The sequence below is a fragment of the Anopheles stephensi genome, chromosome 2 (genome assembly GCF_013141755.1).
Source record: "Anopheles stephensi strain Indian chromosome 2, UCI_ANSTEP_V1.0, whole genome shotgun sequence".
NCBI lineage: Eukaryota > Metazoa > Arthropoda > Insecta > Diptera > Culicidae > Anopheles > Anopheles stephensi.
In genome coordinates, this window is record NC_050202.1 from 45,694,532 (window position 1) to 45,717,497 (window position 22,966).

General features: G+C 44.2%; 1 protein-coding gene across 8 annotated transcripts in view; it reads right to left on the bottom strand.

Annotated features, from left to right (window-relative positions):
* LOC118506889 (neurexin-3) overlaps nt 1-22,966 on the bottom strand; it is a 100,182-nt gene that overhangs the window by 27,819 nt on the left and 49,397 nt on the right. For all 8 annotated transcript variants that reach the window (XM_036044658.1, XM_036044660.1, XM_036044659.1 and 5 more), the window contains 5 exons: nt 17,352-17,501; nt 7,610-7,770; nt 7,292-7,318; nt 2,821-2,979; nt 2,584-2,736 (listed from right to left, as the gene is read on the bottom strand). In XM_036044658.1, coding sequence (XP_035900551.1) covers nt 2,584-2,736; nt 2,821-2,979; nt 7,292-7,318; nt 7,610-7,770; nt 17,352-17,501 — 650 coding nt within the window. The remainder of the gene's footprint in view (nt 1-2,583; nt 2,737-2,820; nt 2,980-7,291; nt 7,319-7,609; nt 7,771-17,351; nt 17,502-22,966) is intronic.

Sequence of the window (22,966 nt, forward strand, 5' to 3'; positions counted from 1 at the left end):
CGCTTTAACTGTGGTTTTGCTTTTGATCCCCAAGAACTTCCGAGCTCCCCCGAGTGCGGTTTCTGCCAGCAAATATTAGTACACGGGTTTTGCAGCTTTGTCTCGTTGGTGCAGTTTCAAGTTGACAAAACGTTACCGCAACACCGGTTACACAGTGTGTTCGTTACGTCCCTCGGCCTTGCGTCTGGTTGGCCCGGAAGGTTTCTTGGTTTATGCGGAAGTTCGTGCTTTTAATAGGATTCTTTCTAGCCTTGCATGAGCCAGAAAGGATCGGCGAGCTTCGGTGCCGATGTTGCTTTCTTGCCGTGCTGCTGGTGTCCGGAATAGTGGGCGATTGTCCCCGTGGAGCAGCCGGCCATTTTCATACCACTTTCAAGATCGGATTTGTGGTCAACGGAGGGTGGGCAAAGTCATGGTCATGTTGCGATCCAGGGGAGAATTTAGTATTATTAAACCATGTCCCACTGTTTGCATCTGTTCATCAAACGAAAACTTGCTTGCCTTTCGCTTACGGCTCTGACAGCATAAAGTATTTGATTTAAAACATCTCTAGTGTCATCAGATAATCTTTCAAGCACGTTTAATATATTTTTGGGTACTTTAGAAACTTCTCTTTGGGATCTTTGCATATGTTAAATAATTATTATTTATGCTTCAAATTAAGATTAATAAGCAGATTTTACTTAGAAAGTTGATTGACTTGTGAAGATAAGTTTTTTTTCAAAAGGTTAAGGCAAAAACTTCAGACCCTTGAAAACATTCAAAATTACTTTTGCTTCCTACGCGACGCTTCATGTTTGTGACACGTGTGGCTTTTCGTCTCCAACATTTTCTTTTCTACCCTCACTGGATGAAATTCAAATTCACTCAACCGCGTCTTCTGCAGCGAGCAGCCTTTGCTTTAAAATTTCCACGAATCTCATCTCGAGTTCTGGTAGCAATCAATACTGCTTTAACCATTCCTGCCGGGGACGTCATGCTCTTGTTGAGGAGTTTAATAAAAGATTCAACCACTCCGTCCAAAACTCACAAACACACGCACACACTTGTTTGCACCATGTCATCAACACATGTGATGGATTCGCTCGTTTCGTTCCCAATATCCAGCTTTAACTGGGCTGCCACGTTGAAACCGAGGATTTACGCGTGTACGAAACTTTTCCGCCGTTTGTGTGCGATAGTGCTTCGGATCCCTTGGCAGCAATTTAGTATCAACAAGGAGTAAGCGAAAATCAAGTTTTTTTTTTCGCGGGAGATTTTTCGGTCAACAACATCAACGATGGCCACGAACAACAATTTACTCTTCCCATTCCAGTGTTTTGGATAATGTGTGTGTTTTTTGCTGTTGTTGCGGTTGGTTTACTCTTTGCCGTTATCTTCCCGGCGAACGACGATTAAGACAAATGAGGACTTTCTGTACTGTGTGAAGCTTTTAACCAGCGGCTTCCTGCTCCAGTGCTTGCTGGTTGGGCAATGTCGCGGGACACGACAGCTGGTGAGTGTGATTTATCACATGCAAACAACATCGTCTGGTCGCGTTAGTTGAAGTTGAATTTCCGCAATTTACTACCGAGAGATTGGAAGGGAAAATTTAGCGCGCTGGTCCACCGCTGCGGAGCGAAGTTAAAATAAAGTGCAATGAGATAAGACAGTGCGGTGCTCGAGATTGACGGTTGCACTAATCATGCATTCACCGGAAGGGAAAACCGCAAGCGATGCAGTAGAATGGATTTGTTCCCACTGAGAACGGCGCACTCCGTTAAAGCACTGTTTACCATTTCTCAATAGTTGAGCCATAAAAGAGCACCTGCTTTAGTCAGGCTTCTCTGGTCTTCTATCCAACCAGCACCCAACCAACTTAAAGTTAAAGGCGAACCGATTGAAATTAATGCGCTCAACGTGCCGAAAGTTTAAAGCCGTGCCGACCACGCTGCTCTGCGTATCGAAAGAGTAACTTCGGTTCGCAAAATATCCTAGCTGCTTTTCGCATAAAATCTACATAAAAAGAGCCCCGAGTTCCGTGGCCGGAGGAAACGTGCGAACTGTTTCCACCCACAAAAGCGCATTGCTAAAGATATGCTAAAGTTTCGACTACCCTTTTCTGCATAGGTGGCGATGGAGACGATCTTTCCGCGAAGGGTAAAGTTTCCTCCCGGTTTCCCACTCCCTCTTCCCTTTCTTTTTCCCCTCTCTTATCACACATTACGATGCGGTCCTCGCAACGATTTCTTCCCACACGGGTGTGGGTGAGAAATAAAACAAAATGGCGTAGTGTTAACATAAAACGGAAGTAGAGCGATAGAGAGCAAGAAAGAGAGAGAGAGAGAGAGAGAGAGAGAGCGAGTGTACGAATCGTTCAAAGTTAATCAACCGGATGCAGCAAGAAACATGACTTTGTTAGCACTTTATCTCCCCAAGGTGCTTAAAGTGTGTTGGGACGGTTGGTGTCTTTCGCGCTGTTCCCGGAAAACCGCTACACCGATACCCCACGGGAAAAAAAAATCTGCCCTCGTTTTCAGGACTTAAGTTCCCGGTTTGTTCCTTTTTCATGTGAAGAAGAGTAAAACAGTGACAGATACTTACCAGATACGATTCCCGGGTGGTGAACGTAACCGGATCCTGCGGGTCCCCGGATGGACACGTATAATCAACGCGCCCGGCCACCTGTATCAGCTTTGATCCGGTACGCGCCAGATCGATCAGATTGAGCCGCAGTGTATCGGCAGAAAATTCGACCTACGATAAGGGGAAAGGATTCGATTACACCTTGAGCATTACTCTTTCCCGCTACACGGGCTAAACATACACACACACACTTACCTTACGCAGGCAGCCGACGAAATTGTTGTGCACACGTGCTCCCAGAAGTGCCCGAGGATTAACTGCACCGCCCACGTACACCCGGGACGACGAGAGCATCGTGAACTTGCCGGCAATGTGCGAATGGTCCGTGTACACATCGTCCACCACGGCGACCAGCTGTCGTCCCGATGGGAGAAGAGATTAATTCAGAACGAGCAAAGAAAAGGGGAAAAAACCAGAAGACAGATGGTTAGATTGGTGGTGCGTACGGCCCAGTTTCGTTCTTCTGCTAAGGGGATTAGAGCTATAATCTTGCGATGAATTATCGTTCCTATCGAGAAATGTTGTGTGCAAAACTTTTTGTGTCGCTTTTGGTCAATTTTAACGCCGGACATTACCGGATGAATTGTATATTTCGGATTACTATTGCGCTGACTAAATGCAGCGGCGCCCAATTCAATTTCTTATTCCGAACAACGTTTAAATGAATTGAGCCAAACAACAGTAGTAGCAGCAGCAGCAGCAACAAAAGTTTTAAGCTTATTTCACCTTGCATCGCTTCTTCCTTCCGAGCTTCCGATTTCCAAAGTTTTGAGCTTTTGGTTTTTGGTATCCGGGGTTGCTTACCCGGGCTGATAACAATATCCGCTTTTTTGTGTTTGGTAAAAACTAAACTAAAAAGTAGATGATGACGGGCTAAGTTGATGACCTTTGTAGTGCTTATCTATCCTAGAATGGTTTCTTGGTCCCTGCTTCCAATTCCGGGTTGAGCAAATAAAGTTCCCGGCAGAAGAATTCCCATAAACTGGAGTTTGTAACTAGGAACGGAGAACAATAACTTCGACCGGGTCTGTTTTTGTAGACTTTTGTAGAGGGTTGCTTTGGGAACTCTATTTCCATACTGCTGTAGTCCTTCCCGGGTGAACGGAAAGCGTTGTCTAATAATAGTGAAACGTGACGAGTTAAACGTGGAGTTTCGTGCCGTACAAATTTTGTATAATTTTATCGACTCGAGGGAGTAAGTTTAACTCGATCTTTTGAAAAGGATAACACCGACCATTCGCATTGAATTGCTTAACGAGCAGCAACAGGACTTAGCCTTACAGATATACACGTGTCTTCAGCAACTGTTGAATCTAAAGCGCACACACACGTAGCAGAGAACCAACACCTTAGTAATGCTAAATTTCCCCCAATATTTACTTCAACTTTTGCATTTATTTCTTTGCAGGCTAACAACACCGGCTCCACACAGAGCTTTAGCGTTTCGCTTTTTGTTGCCATCAGGTCGTTGGAAGACACCAACTGCTTAAGCGTCCGATTATCCGATTAATGCAACCGCCAGACTGTTTCACTTTTGTTCATTCCACCAAAGCCCGCGATAAAGCGATAAAAAGAAAAAAGGGAACAAAACTCCCCCAAAGCAAAAACGAAAGGTCGTTCTCATTAATTTTCATCGAGAGCATCGTGTGCCTTCCCCCTTGGACGATGATTAGGCCGGTTTTGGGGCAGGTTTCTAGAACAACTCGCTGATCCAACCCGGAAGGGCTTTAGAAAAGGTGAGCAGCAGCAGCAACAATACCGGCACAGGCTGGCACCGAGAACAATTTCCGGCTGACATGAGAGCGTAGCAAAAAATACACAACCTCCTCCCACACTGTTGTTGTTGGCTCATATCACATGTCATGCTCGTTGTATCCACAGCATCATCATCTTAACGATCATTATCCGAGAAATTAGGTAAGTGGTTGCATGCAGAGAGCAACCTTTCCCGGTTTTTGGGGAAAAACGGAGAAGGAGAATTTTTGTTCTTGCTAGCTCAACCATATTTGCTCCTAAGGCATCCCATTTCAAAGCAACCGCCCGAGTTGAGAAGTTGTTTCGGGGTTGAGTTCTCCAAGGGAAGGAAACTTTTGCACAGTATGCATGTATTCGTGTTCTTCTTGTTTTTTCTTTGCTTCCTACGAACACAAAGGGATACGGTTGTGATGTGCCCTTTGTTACACCTTCGCATGGTGTGTGAGTACTGTGCGGTGCTGGAGGACATGACGCCGGAAGGGATTTTCTGTCCAGCGTCTTATCCAACTCCGCCTTCTGTCAGATGAATCGCTTGGCCTGGCTTGGCGCTTCGTAGTGACGTCGGCAAGTACAAGGAACCGTCGCCCAAGGCGTGCTCACTCGCACCTCACAATTCCTGCACTTCGCACTATGAAGTGGCTAGAAGTTGGTGGAGTGTCTAGCCAAGAACGTTAGGGTGTAGGAAGTACAATGAAAAGCGACACGAATACATCACAAAAAAAAAAACTTTACATCAACTGCTGCCAACAAAAAATATTACTGTATCAAAGAAAAACGTTCATCCACCCGCTTTGGTTCTTGAAAGATGTTAAGAAACTGTGTATGAAAAACCGGTACTACCACCCAGCTGGCAAGCAAGCTAAATGTAGCCGCTGTTCCAGTTTATACCTAAGCAGGAACCAACCAACGAAAAAAAAAAACGGATTGCACAAAATGTCTAAAACAACAAAAAGGTATGTGAAAAAAAAACAATCCTAAACTCATGTTACTACTGGCTTCTAATTCATTTCCGCTAATGTCAGAGGCAGGCAGCCAAACAGACACACACACACACGGTACACCGGAGGGAGGGCAAGTTCGGCTGAGTGTTGTTCTCACTCACCCTCCACTTGTGGTGGGGTCGCAAAGTGTGTGCCTGGAAGGGGGGGGGGGAGGGGGGGCGGAAAGGTGGTGGCAGTACCAGGCCTATTGTTCCGAAAAAAGGTTCAAGAGCTCAACCTTCTGATCGAGCGCGCTTGAAAGTCGGGGTCGGCAACACAGGGTCAGGAATGTGTTGCGTTGTGTTCTTTTGTTAACTTTCTCGGGCCCGGGACGGACGGAAGGACGAACTATAGTGGGGATGGCCAAGCAAGAAAAAAAAACTGAACGCAACGGAAGCTGCAAATGGTTGCGTTTTTAATGCTAATGTTTCCTTTTTCTTACGGTAGTTTTCTGGAAAAATGCCGCTTTTCCTTTTGTGGTGCCCCGGTAAACCGGTATACAACGTCGTTGTACGTCAGATGAAAGAGAGCAGAACCAAATTTCTGTGCAATGCAGTGCGGAAAATTTTATGCAAATAGGTGGGAGAGTGAGTTTGAGCTGTGCGCTTTTGAGAAGTCAATGAACTTTTGGGTTGCAATGGGGAGGCTATTTTTAGGGGGCAGCATGGGAAAAAGTTCTGGTTCTGGCATAAAAGTGTGATTTGGTTTGTACAGCAGTGTTTCAAACGGAAATTTTATTATTGATTCAGATCTTTTGATGGCTCAAGAATAAAACAATGTCAGAGCCCCAAAATTATGAAAAACAACACAGATCAATCACAAATGACAGTGGTGTATTTGACACGAAGAAGTCGCATCCAGGACAACTTTCCAGGAGAGATGTTTTATAGAGCTATAGAACGATGGTTGATGTTATTGGGCTGCAAGTCGAGTCAAGAAATTGAATAGCTTAAATTCTTTGATCTTTGCATAAGCTAGAACCTGTGCTTTGATACGTGAAACCAAATCTATTTATATGAACAATCCGAGACAATCCTCTTTATTGAGATCATAATCCGGATCCATATAGGGGATTTATTATTTACATTCTCCATGATAATAGCATTATTCATATAGCTATTGTCCTGGTGATCAGGAAACATCCCTTCAATCTTAAGTCCTATTTTTAGACATTTTTTTAAATTATAGTGACATAACTACCTAATTAGCACCAAAAGTTTTAGTATTTTTAGCTGCACAAACCCAAGATATAGATTCGAGCAAATGTTTTTGTTTCGATTTGACTAAATGGATTGTCCTTAAATTCGAGAACTAGTCTGACTGGACATAATTTTTCCGTGTAAGGAATTCAAGGCATTTTGGTAGAATAAATGATTAACTTAAAAGCGAACTTTCTATAAAAAACAAAACTTTCAAATTCAGAGTAAAAAATAAAAGAACCATTGAAGAGGAAACCAAACAAAGAAAAGAGATACGATCAAACGAGGAAACCAAACAAAAAAAAGAGATACGAGTGGAAAATCAAAGAACAAGAAATAAGGCTTTCCCAAACATTTGATTCCCTGCTTCTTTCCCGTTTTTTTTTCTCCTCCTTCCATCGGGAGTAAGACAACCGGGAGCAGCCCCCTGCATTTATACGCAATTCTGTGCGACCCGGTGAAAGGGGGCAGAACGTGTACGTATGTATCCTCAGCTCATAACCTAAATCAGATCAACATCATTGAATCGAACGAAACGGTCGCGTAAGCGAAACAACTCACTCCTCCAGGTTGTGTGTGTAGGGAGTGAGTAAATGGGATTGGAATAGATTTGAAATTGATACTGAATTAGCTCTCGGCTCGTCGGAAATAGAAGGAAAATCGTGCGGCTCTGTCTATCCGCTTGCTACGGGGATGTTGATTTCCCTTTCGACCTGGGTCAATTACACTTACCCGACAGAAGCTCGTTATCGATGAGATCTACTCGGTGGTAGTGGTGGTGATGGTGGCAGCGAAGACGTCGGAGGTGGTGGTGGTCATCGGTCAGTTTGGAGAGTGCATGAACGGTAAAAAGAAAACATGGGAAAGGAAAAACACACATACATATCCCAGCAATAGGGACAGTTAGAAGATACTCTTTAGCGAGAGAGCTTGCGAGAAGCAGTACAACACACACACGCACAATACCCACGATAACCGTTTTTCACTGGAAGTTTGCTGATGGGTGTGAGATACTGGTGGGTGGTTACTGTTAAGGTCGTCTCTACTTACCTCCTGGATTCGCCGATGGACCGTAACTTTGTGCCATTGATGGTCGTCGAAGCGTACGCGGGATGGTTTGATGTGCATTTCTTGCTTTCCGTTCGACAGGCCCATGGTCAGCGAAACGCCACCATCGCGAAGGGCCAAATTCAGATAATCAGTTCCGTGACCTTTTTATCGCCGTGCGTTGGAGAACGAGTGCGTCCGATGGAAGATAGAGCGATAAAAATATATGCGTTAATATCACGGAACAGGTAAAGGTTACCGACGAACCTGTCGGAATGGTTTCGGTAAAGGGATGGAAATGTTGTTAATTATGGAAGAGAGTTTAGGATGAACAGAAAATAAGGTTTCTTGTAATATTTGTATACATACACGAAGAAAAACGTTAATCGTAACCTTATTACTAAACGCATAAATTTATATAATAATTCTATTTTACTCATGGTCGGTTTCTTAAGCCTTTTCTAGCAACCATCTTGCGTTACTGTGGAGCTAGAATGAACGCCCCCTAACAAAAAAGGCATAACACATAAAAAAACAATATTATAATTAAAAAAAAGGTTCCACCACCCATTGGGTGCCAGTGTTAGTCCATTTTACCTTATTAAATTTTTACCAACTCCACGCTTCTAACACACACACACGCCCATGGACAGCTTCATATTAGGTCCGTTTAGGTCGTTTGTGGTAGAAAAGAAACTAACTTTCAGTGCACCATCAACCATTATGCACCAAAGGTCCGCCCCGACCAGTACCGACGTACTGCTCTGGACATAATTTGCGTTATGGCATTTCCACGCGTGTTTTTTTCCTCCGTCCAACCGATTATAGATGCAAAGTATTTTTCTGTTTTACCTTTTTGGTTCCATCGTAGTCGTAGGTAGGTAGTGCCAAATCATGCAAGGCCAAAGCGTCTAACGACCGCACGATTTCCCCCTGGCCATCCGCAACAACCCGCAAACACCTTTTAACAGTTTTTAATGGTGAAAATGTTTTCGCTGTAAAATGCTTGCCACTGGCTGACTGGCATGCATAATAACGATATTGTTTGTATGCGTCGATGGCGTTGGTAGGTTCGGGGGTTGGTGTTTGGGTTGGGGTGCAATGTCCGCAAGGGGTTGGCGTTGCGTTAGCAAGTTGGACCTCTCCCAACGACGATTGTAGGGTTGAAAGGAAAGCATTTTACGTGTAACCATTTTGGGTTGTGACATTTCCACCTTTCGTTGCACTCGTGTATCGATTTTTCCGATAGATTCACATCGCTAGTTAGTTAATAGTGCTTTAAATAATGAAGTGAGGGTTTCAAGCTAGTGAAAAATACTTGAATAGTAGGGGTATTATTCAAGTAAATACTTGAATAGAGGGTATTGAAATGTACAACGGCTTAGCGCCGTCTTCTGCCAATCGATTACCCCGGGCATTCTGGCGGACGCATCTACGCCATCATGTCATCTCAAATTTCATGCCACCTCTAAACGCCTAACAGGACTGTTTGAGATATCACTTTCGCATAAGCTTCCGACACTAAAATATCGATCGCAGGAGCAATCGCGTGGAGGGCAGGCATGCCATAAAGGTGTGACAAAAGGGTTAAAAGCTTAGGAGAAAAGGAAAGGTAATAAAAAGAAAAGCTCAGTCTGAAACCGAAAACTGAAGCAACACAGCGTAGGAAAGTGAAGGGAAATTGCAATAAATATCCAAATCTTAAAATCGGAATACGTGCCTCGCGTAAAGTGGATTTGTAGTTAGTGCGAAACAAAGACTTTATGGGCTGGATTGTCCGGTATCATTATCATGACATGACCAGCTTACTGAAGCCTGGCGAGTCAAATTTAAAACACGATGGTGAGAATGCCAAACAGGTCAAAGAACTCGTCATTCTAGCGGCTCCTCCATTGTCCTTCCACACATACCGGGCCAAAAATCCTTCCGATCAACATCCTCTTCAACGCAGTTATGAGGATTTCGTCTGTTTAGGGGAGAGTGCATGAGTCATAGGCGAGAATTTCTCTTTACACATTTGAAGTTCGGGAATATGTTTTCTCTTTTAGTTTGTGATGGCATGCTGGTGTATTCATAATTGTTTCATTGTAAGCAATTTAAAGGCGTCCATGCTTCCCTCAAGTTCCTTGTCAATTTCTTAATTGTGAATTCATGTTGCAGTGGTTAAAAACACTTTTTAATTTACATTAACAGTTGTACGGTACTCTGTCGCTTTCGAAATTTTATTTAATCTGCTTCTATACCAAGTTGTTTAAAAATGGCTTATTTCATTGTCTAAACAGCTTAACGATCCCTAACAGTGGTTTAAAAATTGTACAATAAAAATTGACTCTTTCATCATCTGAGCCTTTACAGCCCCGTTCTCAGAAAACAATCAAGATAAGAAGGCTATATGTTGCAGTTATGTTAATTAAATCCTAACTGTTTAGAATAAATTCCCAGAGAGCAAAGTTTTATTCGAGTGTCTTCAAGGGTTTTTGGAAAAAAGCATGATTTAACCATCATCCTTTAGTCCGTGTCCGACTTAATTCGGTTGGCTCTATGATCAGGGCTAAATGAGAATATTTACCCACATCTATTTTAAAATGAAATTCACTCATTTCAGCTTGTGCATTCTAGGTTGGAAAATATTTTGCGCACAGGACAGTTTACCGGCACAGAATTAACGTTGAAGTCGGTTTTATTTATTACGGCACACAGGTCGAGTACGGTAATGAGTTCCTACTGCATCGTAGATGAAGCTGTCACCTACCGAGTTCAGTCTCTTCATCTCGCTTTTTCTCTCTCTCTCATTCTGAATTAGGTCGTTGCACTATAGAAACTATGTACGTCACTGCTAATGGGGGGAAGCCATGTGCAGTGGTATGAAGTATCATAAAAGAGTATACACTATTGGTTATTTCACCGTTACCCAGTAACGGCGGAATATGCAAACGGTAGAAGGGAGCTGAGCTATAGCTGATCGATTGACATAACAGACTTTTCGGCTCAGCGCTTTTGGCTCAGTCGATGGCAAATAAATTCAGACACTTGCCTTCCTTTCGCACTCTATGTCGGCACGACATAGGCCGAACGTAATGTTAGGCACAGTCCTGGCAGACGACCTTTTAACTCGTTATTCCACGGAATGGTATTAAATTCGGTTGGTCCCATTCCCACTTCGTCGTCGCCTTATCACGATCACCATACTCATTTGCTGTGCCAATAAGCACACTGAACAAAAAGATGGCGTAAAGTCGAGAAGTCGAGAAGCATCGAGCGCACCCGCTCCAGCAGAAGTCGAGTCGAGGAGCGGGTGCGCGTGCTAGCCAGCAAATTGCATGACGCTGGCACCGAGTCTACGAGGCCAATTTAAAAGCTCTTTTTGATCGATTGGTTTTCGTGTGCCAGTGCGCCAGAAGAAGACGCTCGGCGGGAAAACGTTCATTACACGAGGTCATGGATTGGCAGAGTGCATCGTAATGACCCGAACAATTGTGACCCGTCCGTCCGTCCGCCTGCCAATGTGCCGGTTTGCAAGCGAATAGGGGCGAAATGGAACAAAATGCATGTTTATGATTGATAGGGATGCCTACAGCGTTGGCAATCCCGTGCCCGTCCGCTTCGTTAGGGTCATTGATTGGTCGTTTGTTTGGCTCGAGAGCCATTCCCTTTTCAAAACGCCAATTATGCCATTGAACTGCAGCGCGCGCGTACCCGAGAAAGTCACTAAACAGGCGAACGCTTTTGATTTGGTGCTGGCGTTTTGATTGTTTAGTTTAGGAGGAAAAAGGAAAACCCCCGGTCCATACTTTGTACGGCACACACTAACACAACGGACCAAGAACATTTGCATACCGGTTGTTTGTGATTGCCCGAGCGCTAAAAGTGTATATTTTTCACACTTTCCTCAATTAGCTAAGCTCGAGAAAATAATGATGCTTTCACATCACACGGGCCCGCTGTATCCGGGGGTTGTGCTTTGCCGATGGACTGCCAGTAAGTACATCGTAAATGCTGCCTGATGAAAGCTTTCCGAGCGCTATCGTGGGCGAACGTTCGACGACCAAGATGGACGGCGAACGAAGAAGCACTGTGGGATAAATGATGAATAATGACCTCCGCTGGCAACTGAAGGTTGATGCGTCGAGAGTCCATCAATCAACCATTCCTTCAATATTTTTCCTCTTAGTGCGCTAGCACGCGACCACGTCACACGACCAGCAGCAGTATCAGGATGTAGCGTTTCGTCTGCCGACTGCACGACGCTGGCTGGTGCCTCGCACTGGGTAGATCAGTTAATTTCTGACAAAGTCTGGGCCTGGATTAATGGTTGCTTTTCATAGACCCGCTCAATGAGCCCTCTCTGTCATTCGCTAATCGATGTCCATCAGCCATCGGTTGGTTGATGAAAACTTGCACGGGAATGTGTTGCTTTCAGGAGGTACTACGACTACTACTACTTAGCTAGTTATCTCCGTTAAGTACAAATTCACGCTTCTTCTAATCCAATTAATCATTTGTTGTCAGAAAAATTCGGCTGAGCTCGTTACGAGGGTATCCGTATCGGAATGAAACTGTGTATATATCGCATTAGGAACTAATTAATTCCAATTATACAACGCGCCGGAGATAAGAACTTTCTGCGTAAAGGATGGACAAGACATAAATAATTTAGATTGAGAAAACATCGCTAAAGCTTCGTCAACTCCCAACTCCTGGATGAATCTGGGGTCTTAGAGGAAGAGGCTTTCTAAACAAAATGTCCGCACAATTATTTGCTTCTTGGAAAGATGTTTTATCAAATAATTATATTGGTCGCTGTTGAGGTCAGTTTAGAGTCTCTACGATCGACATCGTACCTATCCTCAGAAAGATATTTATTACTAGCTCCGAGAGCAGCTCCGACAGGGACCGCAACCTATCCGATATCCTTTTCCTTAGCTTAACTACCTTTAACGACTTATAGATACCACGTAGTTGGGTAGTTAGTCTACATTACAGGTTATCAGATGTCCAAATTAAATTTTTGGATAGTAAAATCCATCATATCTACAATATTTTCCACCATTGCAACGAATGTTCTGGGTAATGGATTAAAATCTTACATCAATAATACCATGAGGATAACAGCCTAGAGTATTCCCCATCGTTTTCTGTTGCATTTTTATGGTCAAATAAAACTGTGAGGAAGCCGGTATCTGCCGGATTCCAATTAGAAATGTTAGTTTTACTCCAGAAATTATGAAATTTGAAGTGGATATATCCATGGAGCATCATCTTCATCAACTCCAATACAAAGTTATAGCAATCGTTTCAAGTGAATTGCCGTTTATTTAACTATTTCGGTGACAGTTGATCTTAAGCTATTGATAACTTCCAGTTGATCATCTGTAAATTGAACCTGAAAATCAGTGTATTTTCTGCATCCATGCGTTATTATTAAACAATCGCGCTTTAATACTAAGCACTAATTCCAAACTATTCCACTCACTTGTAAATAGTTTATTCTCTTGCGTCACTTCATTATATTTGCAAGTTTTGCTCATGCTCATCAAAAATACATTTCGTAATTAATATCGTCCGTACCGCATACGTACACAACCATAGCGGGATGCAATTTCGGTTCATTCGGTTCACAATGAAATCGCTTTTCCAGCCCAAAAGACATCGCCCGCCATATCCGCCGCTCACATGCTGTTGATCGTTTTTCCTGCCCGCAAAACAACAGGTCCGTCAAGCGGTTCCGGTGTCCGGCACCTCTCATTGCTCCTATCGCTTTCCCACCATCGGCCTTCTCCTCCCCACCGACCATTGATTTAAAGGACCAACGGATAATCTATTTTTCACGTAACCATCCATTTCCAGGTGTCTATTTTTAGCGCGCGTACAGTCGGATCCTTCGAGGGACCCGTCCAACTCGGCTTTTCGTCCAATGAAAAATGGGTTTTGCTCTGAGGCGAGAGAAAATTGGTGGTCGGTTGGCCAGGCGAACCGAAGGATCAGAAACATTCATCCCTTCCTATTGGCGGGGCACCAAACAAAAAACAGGAAGCAAAAAAACGGTGTCAGCATACCGATACAGATACTCGGAACACCCTCTACATTGCGTCCTACACTCATACACACGCACACCATCGACAAACAAATCAAATCAATTTTAATTTGATTCGATATAAATATTTCCTCCACGTTGTCTTCTTCTTTGTGCTCTCCTTTCCCTTCTGGATGCTCTCTTTTCTTCTCTCTTTCTGGGTCTGTTTCCGCATTTTATCCCTCTCGAGTACAGGTGACTCACTCTCGAACGCACAACACATTCACAGTGTTCCGCTTCCGCACAAAATCGAACAAATCGAGCGTTCTGTTTGCCATAATCGAGCATTTCGTGGAATTGCCACACATCGTCGACCGGATTCGTTCTGGAGCGATCCTGCGGAACTCCGGGACGGGTAGTGGGTCCAGTTTGCTGTATGCTGATGCGCAAATGAGGAAAGGTGATCGGAACTCTGGCTCGGCTATCGGCCCAAACCCACACGGATTGGCTGACTAACGCCCCGTCGTACGTTAATGAAAATTTAATGAGGAAAATTGATTTTCTCGGCAAAAACTACGCGAAGCTTCCACGTGCAGGTAATCCATTTCCCCGGCTCGATAGGTGAGCTGTGTTAGTGTGTGTGTGTGTGTGTGTGTGTGTGTGTGTGTGTGTGTGTGTGAGAGATTGTTTTATGATTTCTTTTATTTGCTTATTTTTAGAGCGCTTTTTATTTCTAATAACTTTTGTGCTTAAGTTGAAGTGAAAAACTTTATATTTACTATCGCGATCTGTAAAAAAAAGACTACGTTTGCTAACGTTGCGCTTAGCATTAGCTTAAGTGCACAAGAAGTTAGCAATAACGAAAGCTGTATTCGAATCGAACCAAATGTCACGAATGGTGTTGGGGTTTTATTTTTACTGCCATGCTACGTTCTTTAAAGCCAACTCAAGTATCGAGTGTGGTGGCCAGAAATGCACCACTCGGCGAAGAGTTTTCTCTCGCTTCGATGCTTATCGTTTTAGTTGCTGCTTAGCCTGCTGGTCGTACGCCGGGGGAACCATTCACGGAAGGCCAAAGCAGCAATTATCTTAATTAGATTACATCCACCCATAAAAGATGCTTGCCGTTTATCGTTTCTTACTCCCACGGCCGGTCTCACGATTAGGGACGTTGGAAGCGTTACGTCGTCTCGGGGGTGGGGCAGGGGGCAGAGAGGGAAGAAAGCGAAGGCGGATGAGATGAGAAAAAGTTAAAAACAGGATCCGAAACCGAATGGTCAGGTGGCCCGGTTGCAGCATTCGTAGAACGGTTAGCTCAATCGCACAACTCACAATTTACAGTAGCTTCGGTCAGGTCGGGATCAGAGGAGATGGCATGATGACTCCAGCGTTTTGCTGTCTATGGCTTACCATCGCAAAAAATTGTGCACAGTGGAAGACAGTGATGTCAAACTCATGCTGGCTTGTAGGTCGAGAAGGAAAAAATGTGGCTTCTGGATTCTGGTCATGTGTGTGAATTGTGAGTATATGTGAACAGTATATTGAGCAAAAGTTATTTGGTAATATAAACATTATTTGACACTTGTTAAAATTTATTTTTGTTCACGAAAAACCTTTCTCAATTCTCCTCTATTCTTTAGAAGTTGATTTATTTCGTTTGTTTTTCAAAACGAATAATTACTTTAAAAATCTAGGGGTTTTCGTTCCCTGGACGACATTGTTTATTGTGTTAACCTTAAATTCGCTTCAGCTAAAGCTAAACCTTCAGCTAAACTACATATCCAAACCCTAATCAAATGCGGTAGATTTGGGAAACAACCTAGCTTTGGTTCGTAGAAAACTTAAAATAAATAGACAGTATTTGTGTTTCGCGTTCCTGAAAAAAACTTACAATATTGTTGTTTTCCAACAGTTCTCATTACAACAGAACTTTTCATGTTTGATCATGAATGTGACTATCTAGTTTGTTTATGAAATTAGTATAGTATGCCAAATATTCAAAACCACAAAATGGGTGGTTTGGGTGGCAAACTGTCAGAAAGATAGTCCAACCGAGGGGGGTGGACCGGGAATAAAATCGTGCGTAGGACTGACTATGCTGCTACAAGTAAAATTAAGTCTCAGAAAGCCAGAGATGGCAGGTAGCGTCTTTCCGAGGTCGTAGTGCCACAGAAGAAGAAGAAGAATCACCACAAAAACCTAGCTACATAAAATGTATGTTCTGAGACTTGTTATCGCGTTTCCCACGCGCCTAGCCATTAGTTTGCAAATAAAATCAAACCGTGCAGAGACATCTTTGGTTTATCATGGAACACAGCTTTCAGTTATCAAATCAAAACTTGCAAATAACAAATATATGAAGCGATTGAGCTCCCTTGTACGAATATTGAGGAATTGGTTAATATTTGACAGTTGAGGCATTATTTTCTTATTTTCCTATTGACTAGACCCTTTGTGTTACAAATTATGGTTTTGTTGAAGGTAAAAAGTAGCGGCTTCCGTATCCTTGATGGATACCGAGCAATAGTTTTTTTTTTAATTTTAAATACCTAGTATTAAGGCTCTCCATATGTTTGACATTGCTGGCGTTAGAAGTAAGCGCCTTGGAGGCAAAAAATTCGTACCAAACACCAAAAGGTAACACAGACTGGCAATGATGCAAAAGGTGACCAGCGTTGGCGTTGTCTTCCAAACAGTTTGCAAGCTTTGCACGCTGTGTCTGGGGGCGACAAAAGTAGTGTTGCAAGCGAACATTCAAACATTCGGCAACATTTCACTTTTTTCACCCCCTCCTTTCGAATGACCCGAATCCAGGGTTACGCAAAGGCGACAATCATAAAACGAACACGAGTGAGGGACGCGTTGAAATGTGACCAAGTCCACCATTCCACCGAACCATACCCGTGGGGATATAGTGATATCCTGTAAGAACGAACCTGTCTCTCTTTCTCCGGCTCTCAGTAAGAGTGTGTGTGTGTGTGTGCCAAGCACATTAGGTAATATTTTTATGGGTATACGTATCCGTTTTTTTCTTCCTCTGACCCGTGTATCACTTGCAAACCCAGGTCCAAGAAAACACGGCAAAACCCCAACAGGACCATCGTAAGGATTTTTATATCTTTCAGCACACTTTGTCACTCGAGTGCGTTCTACCTGGTGCGTTCTTTGTTCGCTCACAGGTCAAAACCATCGATTTAACCTTTTTCTCCCGTCGCTCTTCAACACCCGCCCGTACGACCGGGACCACTACCCATCATCGCATAGCGCGTGGGACGGGGTTTGATTGCGATGCGCTTCAGAAAGCTGAATGAGGATTCTTTATTTTACGATTTCTTGGAAAGGGTACGGCCACCATTTGCTGACCAAGTGGATTGGTGTGTACGTGGTGTGTTTTTATTGTGTCACAAAGGGGAAGGTGGGCAAGGAGACATTCGCACGTTTCGCAACGAGTTATGATGCCGAGGTAGGCAAATCTGTTGCCTCGAACGGCCACAGATCATGCCCGAACTGCGGGCCGTGTCCGTGTCTAGTGGAAAATTAAATTATCGTTTAATCCTCGACTCTATTGCTGCAGTTGATTGTTACCGTCAAACGGCCCTACTTTATCATATCGTCCTCGCCGACTACATTCTTGGGACGGTGGACGGCGTGGGAAAAACAAAAAATAAAAAAGAGACTGGGGGAATCGGGGAACCAATTTCACTTCACTAACGCTACGCTACTGGCACTTACCGGTGTAGAATAGTAGTCCGTTCGGTTGGCGGGTACGAAAGTATAGCGTGATGGCATCCTGGGCGCTAACGATCGGTTCACCGCCCGTCTGTCCCAGATCGTACGAGAGAAACTCGGTCCCACGGAACGTTGCCTCTGATGGTGCTTTGTCTGGTGGAGAAAGGGAGATAGAAGAATGGTTAGTTGGCTGTCGTTGACTGCATTGTTGCTGAAACTATATCTTAAACTGTCCAGGTAAGCTGCTCGTCCTAATGGTGACCCGTATTGTTATCAGCGTGAAGTTTTCGGGAGCGCTGTTCTGTTTAAGTGTTTCTCCCTGATTCTCCGGTGTTTATTTATTTCGTTTCTAGCGTTGTCAGCAGAAACAGTGTGCAAGAGGCCTTTATCATGATAGAAAAATTAACTTATTCGGTGGATTTATACATCTTCGCAACGACATCATTATCGCGGAACAGATGTACATCCGGTGAGTTATAGTGACTGCAACGAATGGGTCGTTCGGTTCGCTGGCTCTGCAACTCTCTCCGATAAGGTGTCAACCAAGTTGCCGATTCTATAAACTATCGCTTATCCTTAATTTATTTGTCATCAATTTCCATACCCTCGAACGTCGGTGCCGGGAGCAAACACTGTGAGCTGCTTGAGAAATGTTGACACAACATGGAAGCTGGCTACGTGTGAACCGGCTGGTGGCTCCCGATCAATAGCCCAACGGACATAAACCACAAGTTGGGGCCGTGTTTTGTCGTTGGTTTGGGTTAGTTATTAGCATTTCACCCAACAGTGGCACGGGGGTCGAATGGGCCTGTCGGAAGCAGGGTTTGAAGCCACCGGTTTCAAGTGGTCGTTTATGTGATCGTAATTAAAATCAAGGAAACCGAGTGTACTGAGAAAAGTGCCGAGATAAGCGGAAATTCGACGGCAAACACGCCAGGCACAATCCTTATCCGTGGACGGTGTCTTCCTAGGGTCTATTCTGGGGTCCTTAAAATTTTTAATGATGCTCCAGTTTATATTTCAACCCATTTTATTCCCGTCCTGTCTTTGCTCCAAAAATTCCCCCTACTACCGATGGGGATGACGCGTTTTATCCTCGGAAACCCTGAGTCCGGGAGGGTTTGCTTCACCTAGTACAATCCCAAGCTCGGTTCAAATGGTGTGCCAAATACTGTGCACAGGGAGGTGGGAGATTCTCTCGATCGTCGAGGGAATCGTGTCGACGGTTGGCTGGGTGCCAAATTTTATTATTTTTATTATCCTTTTACGATTATTTATCATGTGAGCCCCGGATCGATGCGGTCCGGAAACGTTCCCGACAGTGCCTGCAGTAGACCGTGGGGCTTTCCGTACAAACGGTCCCGTTCAAGATTTGCCCCCCAGGCGTTATTTGCTCGGTTGGCGAGCAGAGTTTGGACTGTTTGGTCGTCGGGCTCATGAAGGGCCAGAAGTGAGCACTAACCCAACGCAGCAGGACCTGCAGTAGAAGCAGCAGAAGCAGCACTGTTAACAGCAACCGAAGGACAATTAATCTTATTTGCTTGAGTTCATAGACTGGCAGAGCACGTCGAGACACAACCGTCTGTTGTTTCTTTCCACTAGATTCCTGACTAGATTCCGGACTCTCAGATCAAGATCGAGCGCCCAAGTGTGTGTGTGTGTGTGATTGCGAGAGACAGTGCTTTCCAAGAGCCAGAGGGTGGCATCAGTAAGATCTACGTTGTTTATTTGACGAAAGTCGATTCGGTTCCACGTGTTTCGCACCGAACGAAATCGACCGCACCGGGTCGCAGATTCTTGGAGAACAAAATGTCAGAGCAATTGCTTGCGGTTGACAAACTGTGACCTTTCGCAAGCTGAAACTTAATTTAAACTTTACCAAAACAATGTTCAGTGTTTGACATTTTACGGCTGGAAATGTTCCATCATCTGGGGAATGAAAATACTTCCCACGGTCCTATTTGATTAAAGTATCACGTTGTGGCACACAGTGATTGGTAACTATCATAATCGTGATGGTGTCGTCTTGGATTGATGACATTTGTTTAAGGTTGTGTAACATTCATCCATTCCCGTACTTGAGATAGACCAAGGCCCAACATAAATGATACTAATAGCTTTATCTCTCACCTTCCATCACACACACAAGATGTAATGAACATGTTGCATGCGACCATTCTTCTGTGTTCTGTTCATCGCTCTGATCCGTTACGCGTTTACAAAAACAGAAAGAACCAGATTGCGTACACTACTAGCTCTGCTTTATATACACGTGCGTTCGCTTAGTGTTGTTTGCAACTGCATTGCACCAGCTGCAGCAGATGCAGCCCATACAGCAAATTGATGTACACAGCCGCGTTTGGGTAGAATTTGACCACGCGGTAGCAAATCCTTTCGTAGGCAGCGTTCATAAATTTACGAGCAAACTCACCGCCGGTCCCTTCCCTGGTGCCATATATCGCGAGTGGCGAGGACGCCCGTTTTTGGAAATCGGTGTCCGTTCGCGCAACCGGACAGGACCAAATTGGTCTCTTTCATCATTATCGGACGCTTTCCGGATGGTGATGGTCCAGGGTTCGATGTAGTGCATTTGTGCTGCCGAATATAAGAGGACAATGAAATTGTTCCGCAAGGCGCGAGAGAAAGTGAGAGTGAGAGCGAGAGCGAGAGAGTGAGCGATCGAGCGGAAAGTGGTCGAGTTGGCTATTTGGAGTGGTTTGATGTTTGAGTGCTAAAATTTTGAAAACGCCCGAACCCACCAAATTGTACGGTTGGGAAGTACGAGGCTTTGGTCGGCCTACCGTTTCCTTGCCTAATGGATGGCATACGATGACAATAACATGGAACCGTTGCACCACAGCGCGACATTATTTTTAGTGTGCCGGTGGTGCTACACAATCAAGTGCCAACATAGAATTGTGTACGGTGATGGCTTCGTAGTGTTCCGTAAGCGAATGGTGTGTAGCACACATGGGTGTGAATTAAAATCACATACATTCGTTAAATAAATCAATCAATCCGGTGATGCACATGAGATGCACCCGTTCGGTGCGAGGGGAGAAGATTGAACTGGCTTTGTATTTTTAAGTGTCTATGTTAACAGACATGAGTTTTTCTAATTCAGATACTTTTCATGACAATTTTAAGAACACGTAAATTAGACCGTTTTAACGTAAATAAGACCGTAAATTTAATTAAAAAAGACCAGGCGCCCCCATGAGGAAGATGATATACTATGATTTGTACAAAATATATTTGATGTTAGACACATTTGTGTTCATATTTTCTTGAATGCAAAATTTCTTACGTTTAGATTGTTCAGTAAAGTATAAAATAATAAAACTCAACAACCCGTTTGTCCTAAACTACAAAGCACCAGGCGTCTCCATCGGCAAAATAGAAGGGTTTTCAGCCTTCAGAAAAAGAATCTTTCATTTTTAACTACAATTTTAATTGCATGATCCATACCCATTCTTCCCCTTTCTGGTGGGAAAAATTTAATTGCCATTTTGTTCCCGCTCCCGCTGCCGTCCCGATTACATCACACTCGACAAACGAAAATAGGGACTTCATAATTTTGGACGGTCGCGACTGGAAAGCGTGAGAATATTGCATTTATTTTTAGTCCATCATCGCCTCGCACTTTCTCCATCAAGCGGGAGTGGTTGCTATCTTTAGCAATAAAATGGCACGCGCCTCCTACTTTGCACTGCTCGGTTGGCACGGTGCCCATACCGTACCCGGAAAGCGCGCGCGATCTATCAGCTAGCCAGCGACAGCCGAACGACAGGACAGCTTCGCCGGGCGAATCTTGTCCCAGCTAGCGCGCACACTGTGCAAGAGTGATAAAATGTGTCCTCCAAACGTGTGTAAGCTTGTTTGTTGCGCTCAGCCTCAGCAGTGGTAGACTGTCGTACTAAATTTAGGATCTCTCCTTCTTCCGGCCAATGTGTGTGTGTTACGAAGGACTTTACAGAGTTTAACAGAGTCTGAAAGGTGTGTTTGTGTGACAGCAGGGCCGTGAAATAAAATTAAATCCTGACTGAAGTTTGCAAATTGTAAAAGACACTCTCTCTCTCCCTTCTCTTTCTGCACCCTTGCGCATCCACCGTCGATGGGTGCGAATCTTTCCGGTGTAATGGGTTGGTTGGTCTCTGTTAAATATTCTCCAAGGACGATCCAACAGGGATAGGGGGTGCACCCGGTCCATCCACTACCGCACGTTCCGCTATAATCTCGTACCCCGTTTTCATGCATTCAAAAATTCAATTTAAAGCTCTGCCCGCCATATCACAAAGCTGCCAGGCATGGTCCCAAATGTTACACATGCACCCAACGCTACCACCACTACTGCTCTTCAGGGTCGGAAAATGGTGGAGCAAAACGCTTACATACAAGCCCAGCTCTTCCGTTTGCGATCCTGGTACAAATGGTCAAAATCCCTTCTTATTCATAGCATCATCAGCGCCACCACCTAGAATCTGGCCAGTCGCAAAACGCCAACTCCGCCAGCCCATTCCCGCTGGCTCTGGTACGGTGAGATATTTTAGCCTGATTTGAAATTCATATTTATTACGATGAGCGAAATATCCTTGAAAGTGGAGCAAGGTTGTGTGTGTGTGTAAGTTTCCACAATGCAATGGAATACCGAGCGGTTCGGGTGGAGTTCTAGGGGAGTACTATCTGCTTAATATCTGTACGTGTGAACAAAGCGATGTTTCCTAGGACGATGTTCCCTAACAAAGGCAATGTTTGAGGAGTCCTTTGCGAAGATATATGGTGTTCATTATAACACTGCAGCTGAAAGTGGATCCGAATTGGGACGAATCAAATTACCCGGGTAAGGTAGGTAGGACACCCATCCGACAAGAGCCAAGATGGTTGTGTACAAACAAATGCTAGGCTTTTGTATCAAAAGCTCTTATCATTAGCAGTAAGTCCAAGCCGAATTTCGCAGCTAAAAAACTAGGTTACGTTCTCTACTTATATTAAACTAACTCGCAGTTATTTAGTTGTGTGTGTCGAGATGTTTAATTCCCATTATTTTACCATAAAATATCTGAAAAGCTAGCTTTAAGTTCCTTTCAACCGATCCCAACAGCTTTTCGCAAGCTTTCGACCGTTCACGGATGATCAATCAAATGTATTAAATTATCCTCACACAACAACCACCTTCCACTCCATCATTCGACGTCGCTGACAGGACAGCGTTCCACGGCTCCGGTTGCAAACGTGGGAGAGTGAAACCAAAAAACAAAAAAGTTAATCCTTCTGTGCAGAACCGATCCGAAAGTACCGGCACCGAGTAAAACACCGAAACGAAAATGGGCTACCGAATCGAAACAATTACGTAAAGGCTTTACGCTTCAGCAAGCCTCTACTGCTCCCGCTGCTGCTGTTGCTGTTGTAACGAAATGTACAAGCGATTTATCAAAATTGTTCGCACCGCCATCCGTGTGCCCAAAGTGCGCCAAACAAGCGTTTCTGGTGGTCGCGTCGGTAGCGAGAAATATCCAACCTCAACCAAAACAGAAAAAGAGAAAAAACACATCGTAACGGAACCGGAAGAAACCAAACTGACAGCAATCTTGATTTACTGCAATCTTCCCGGCATTCAT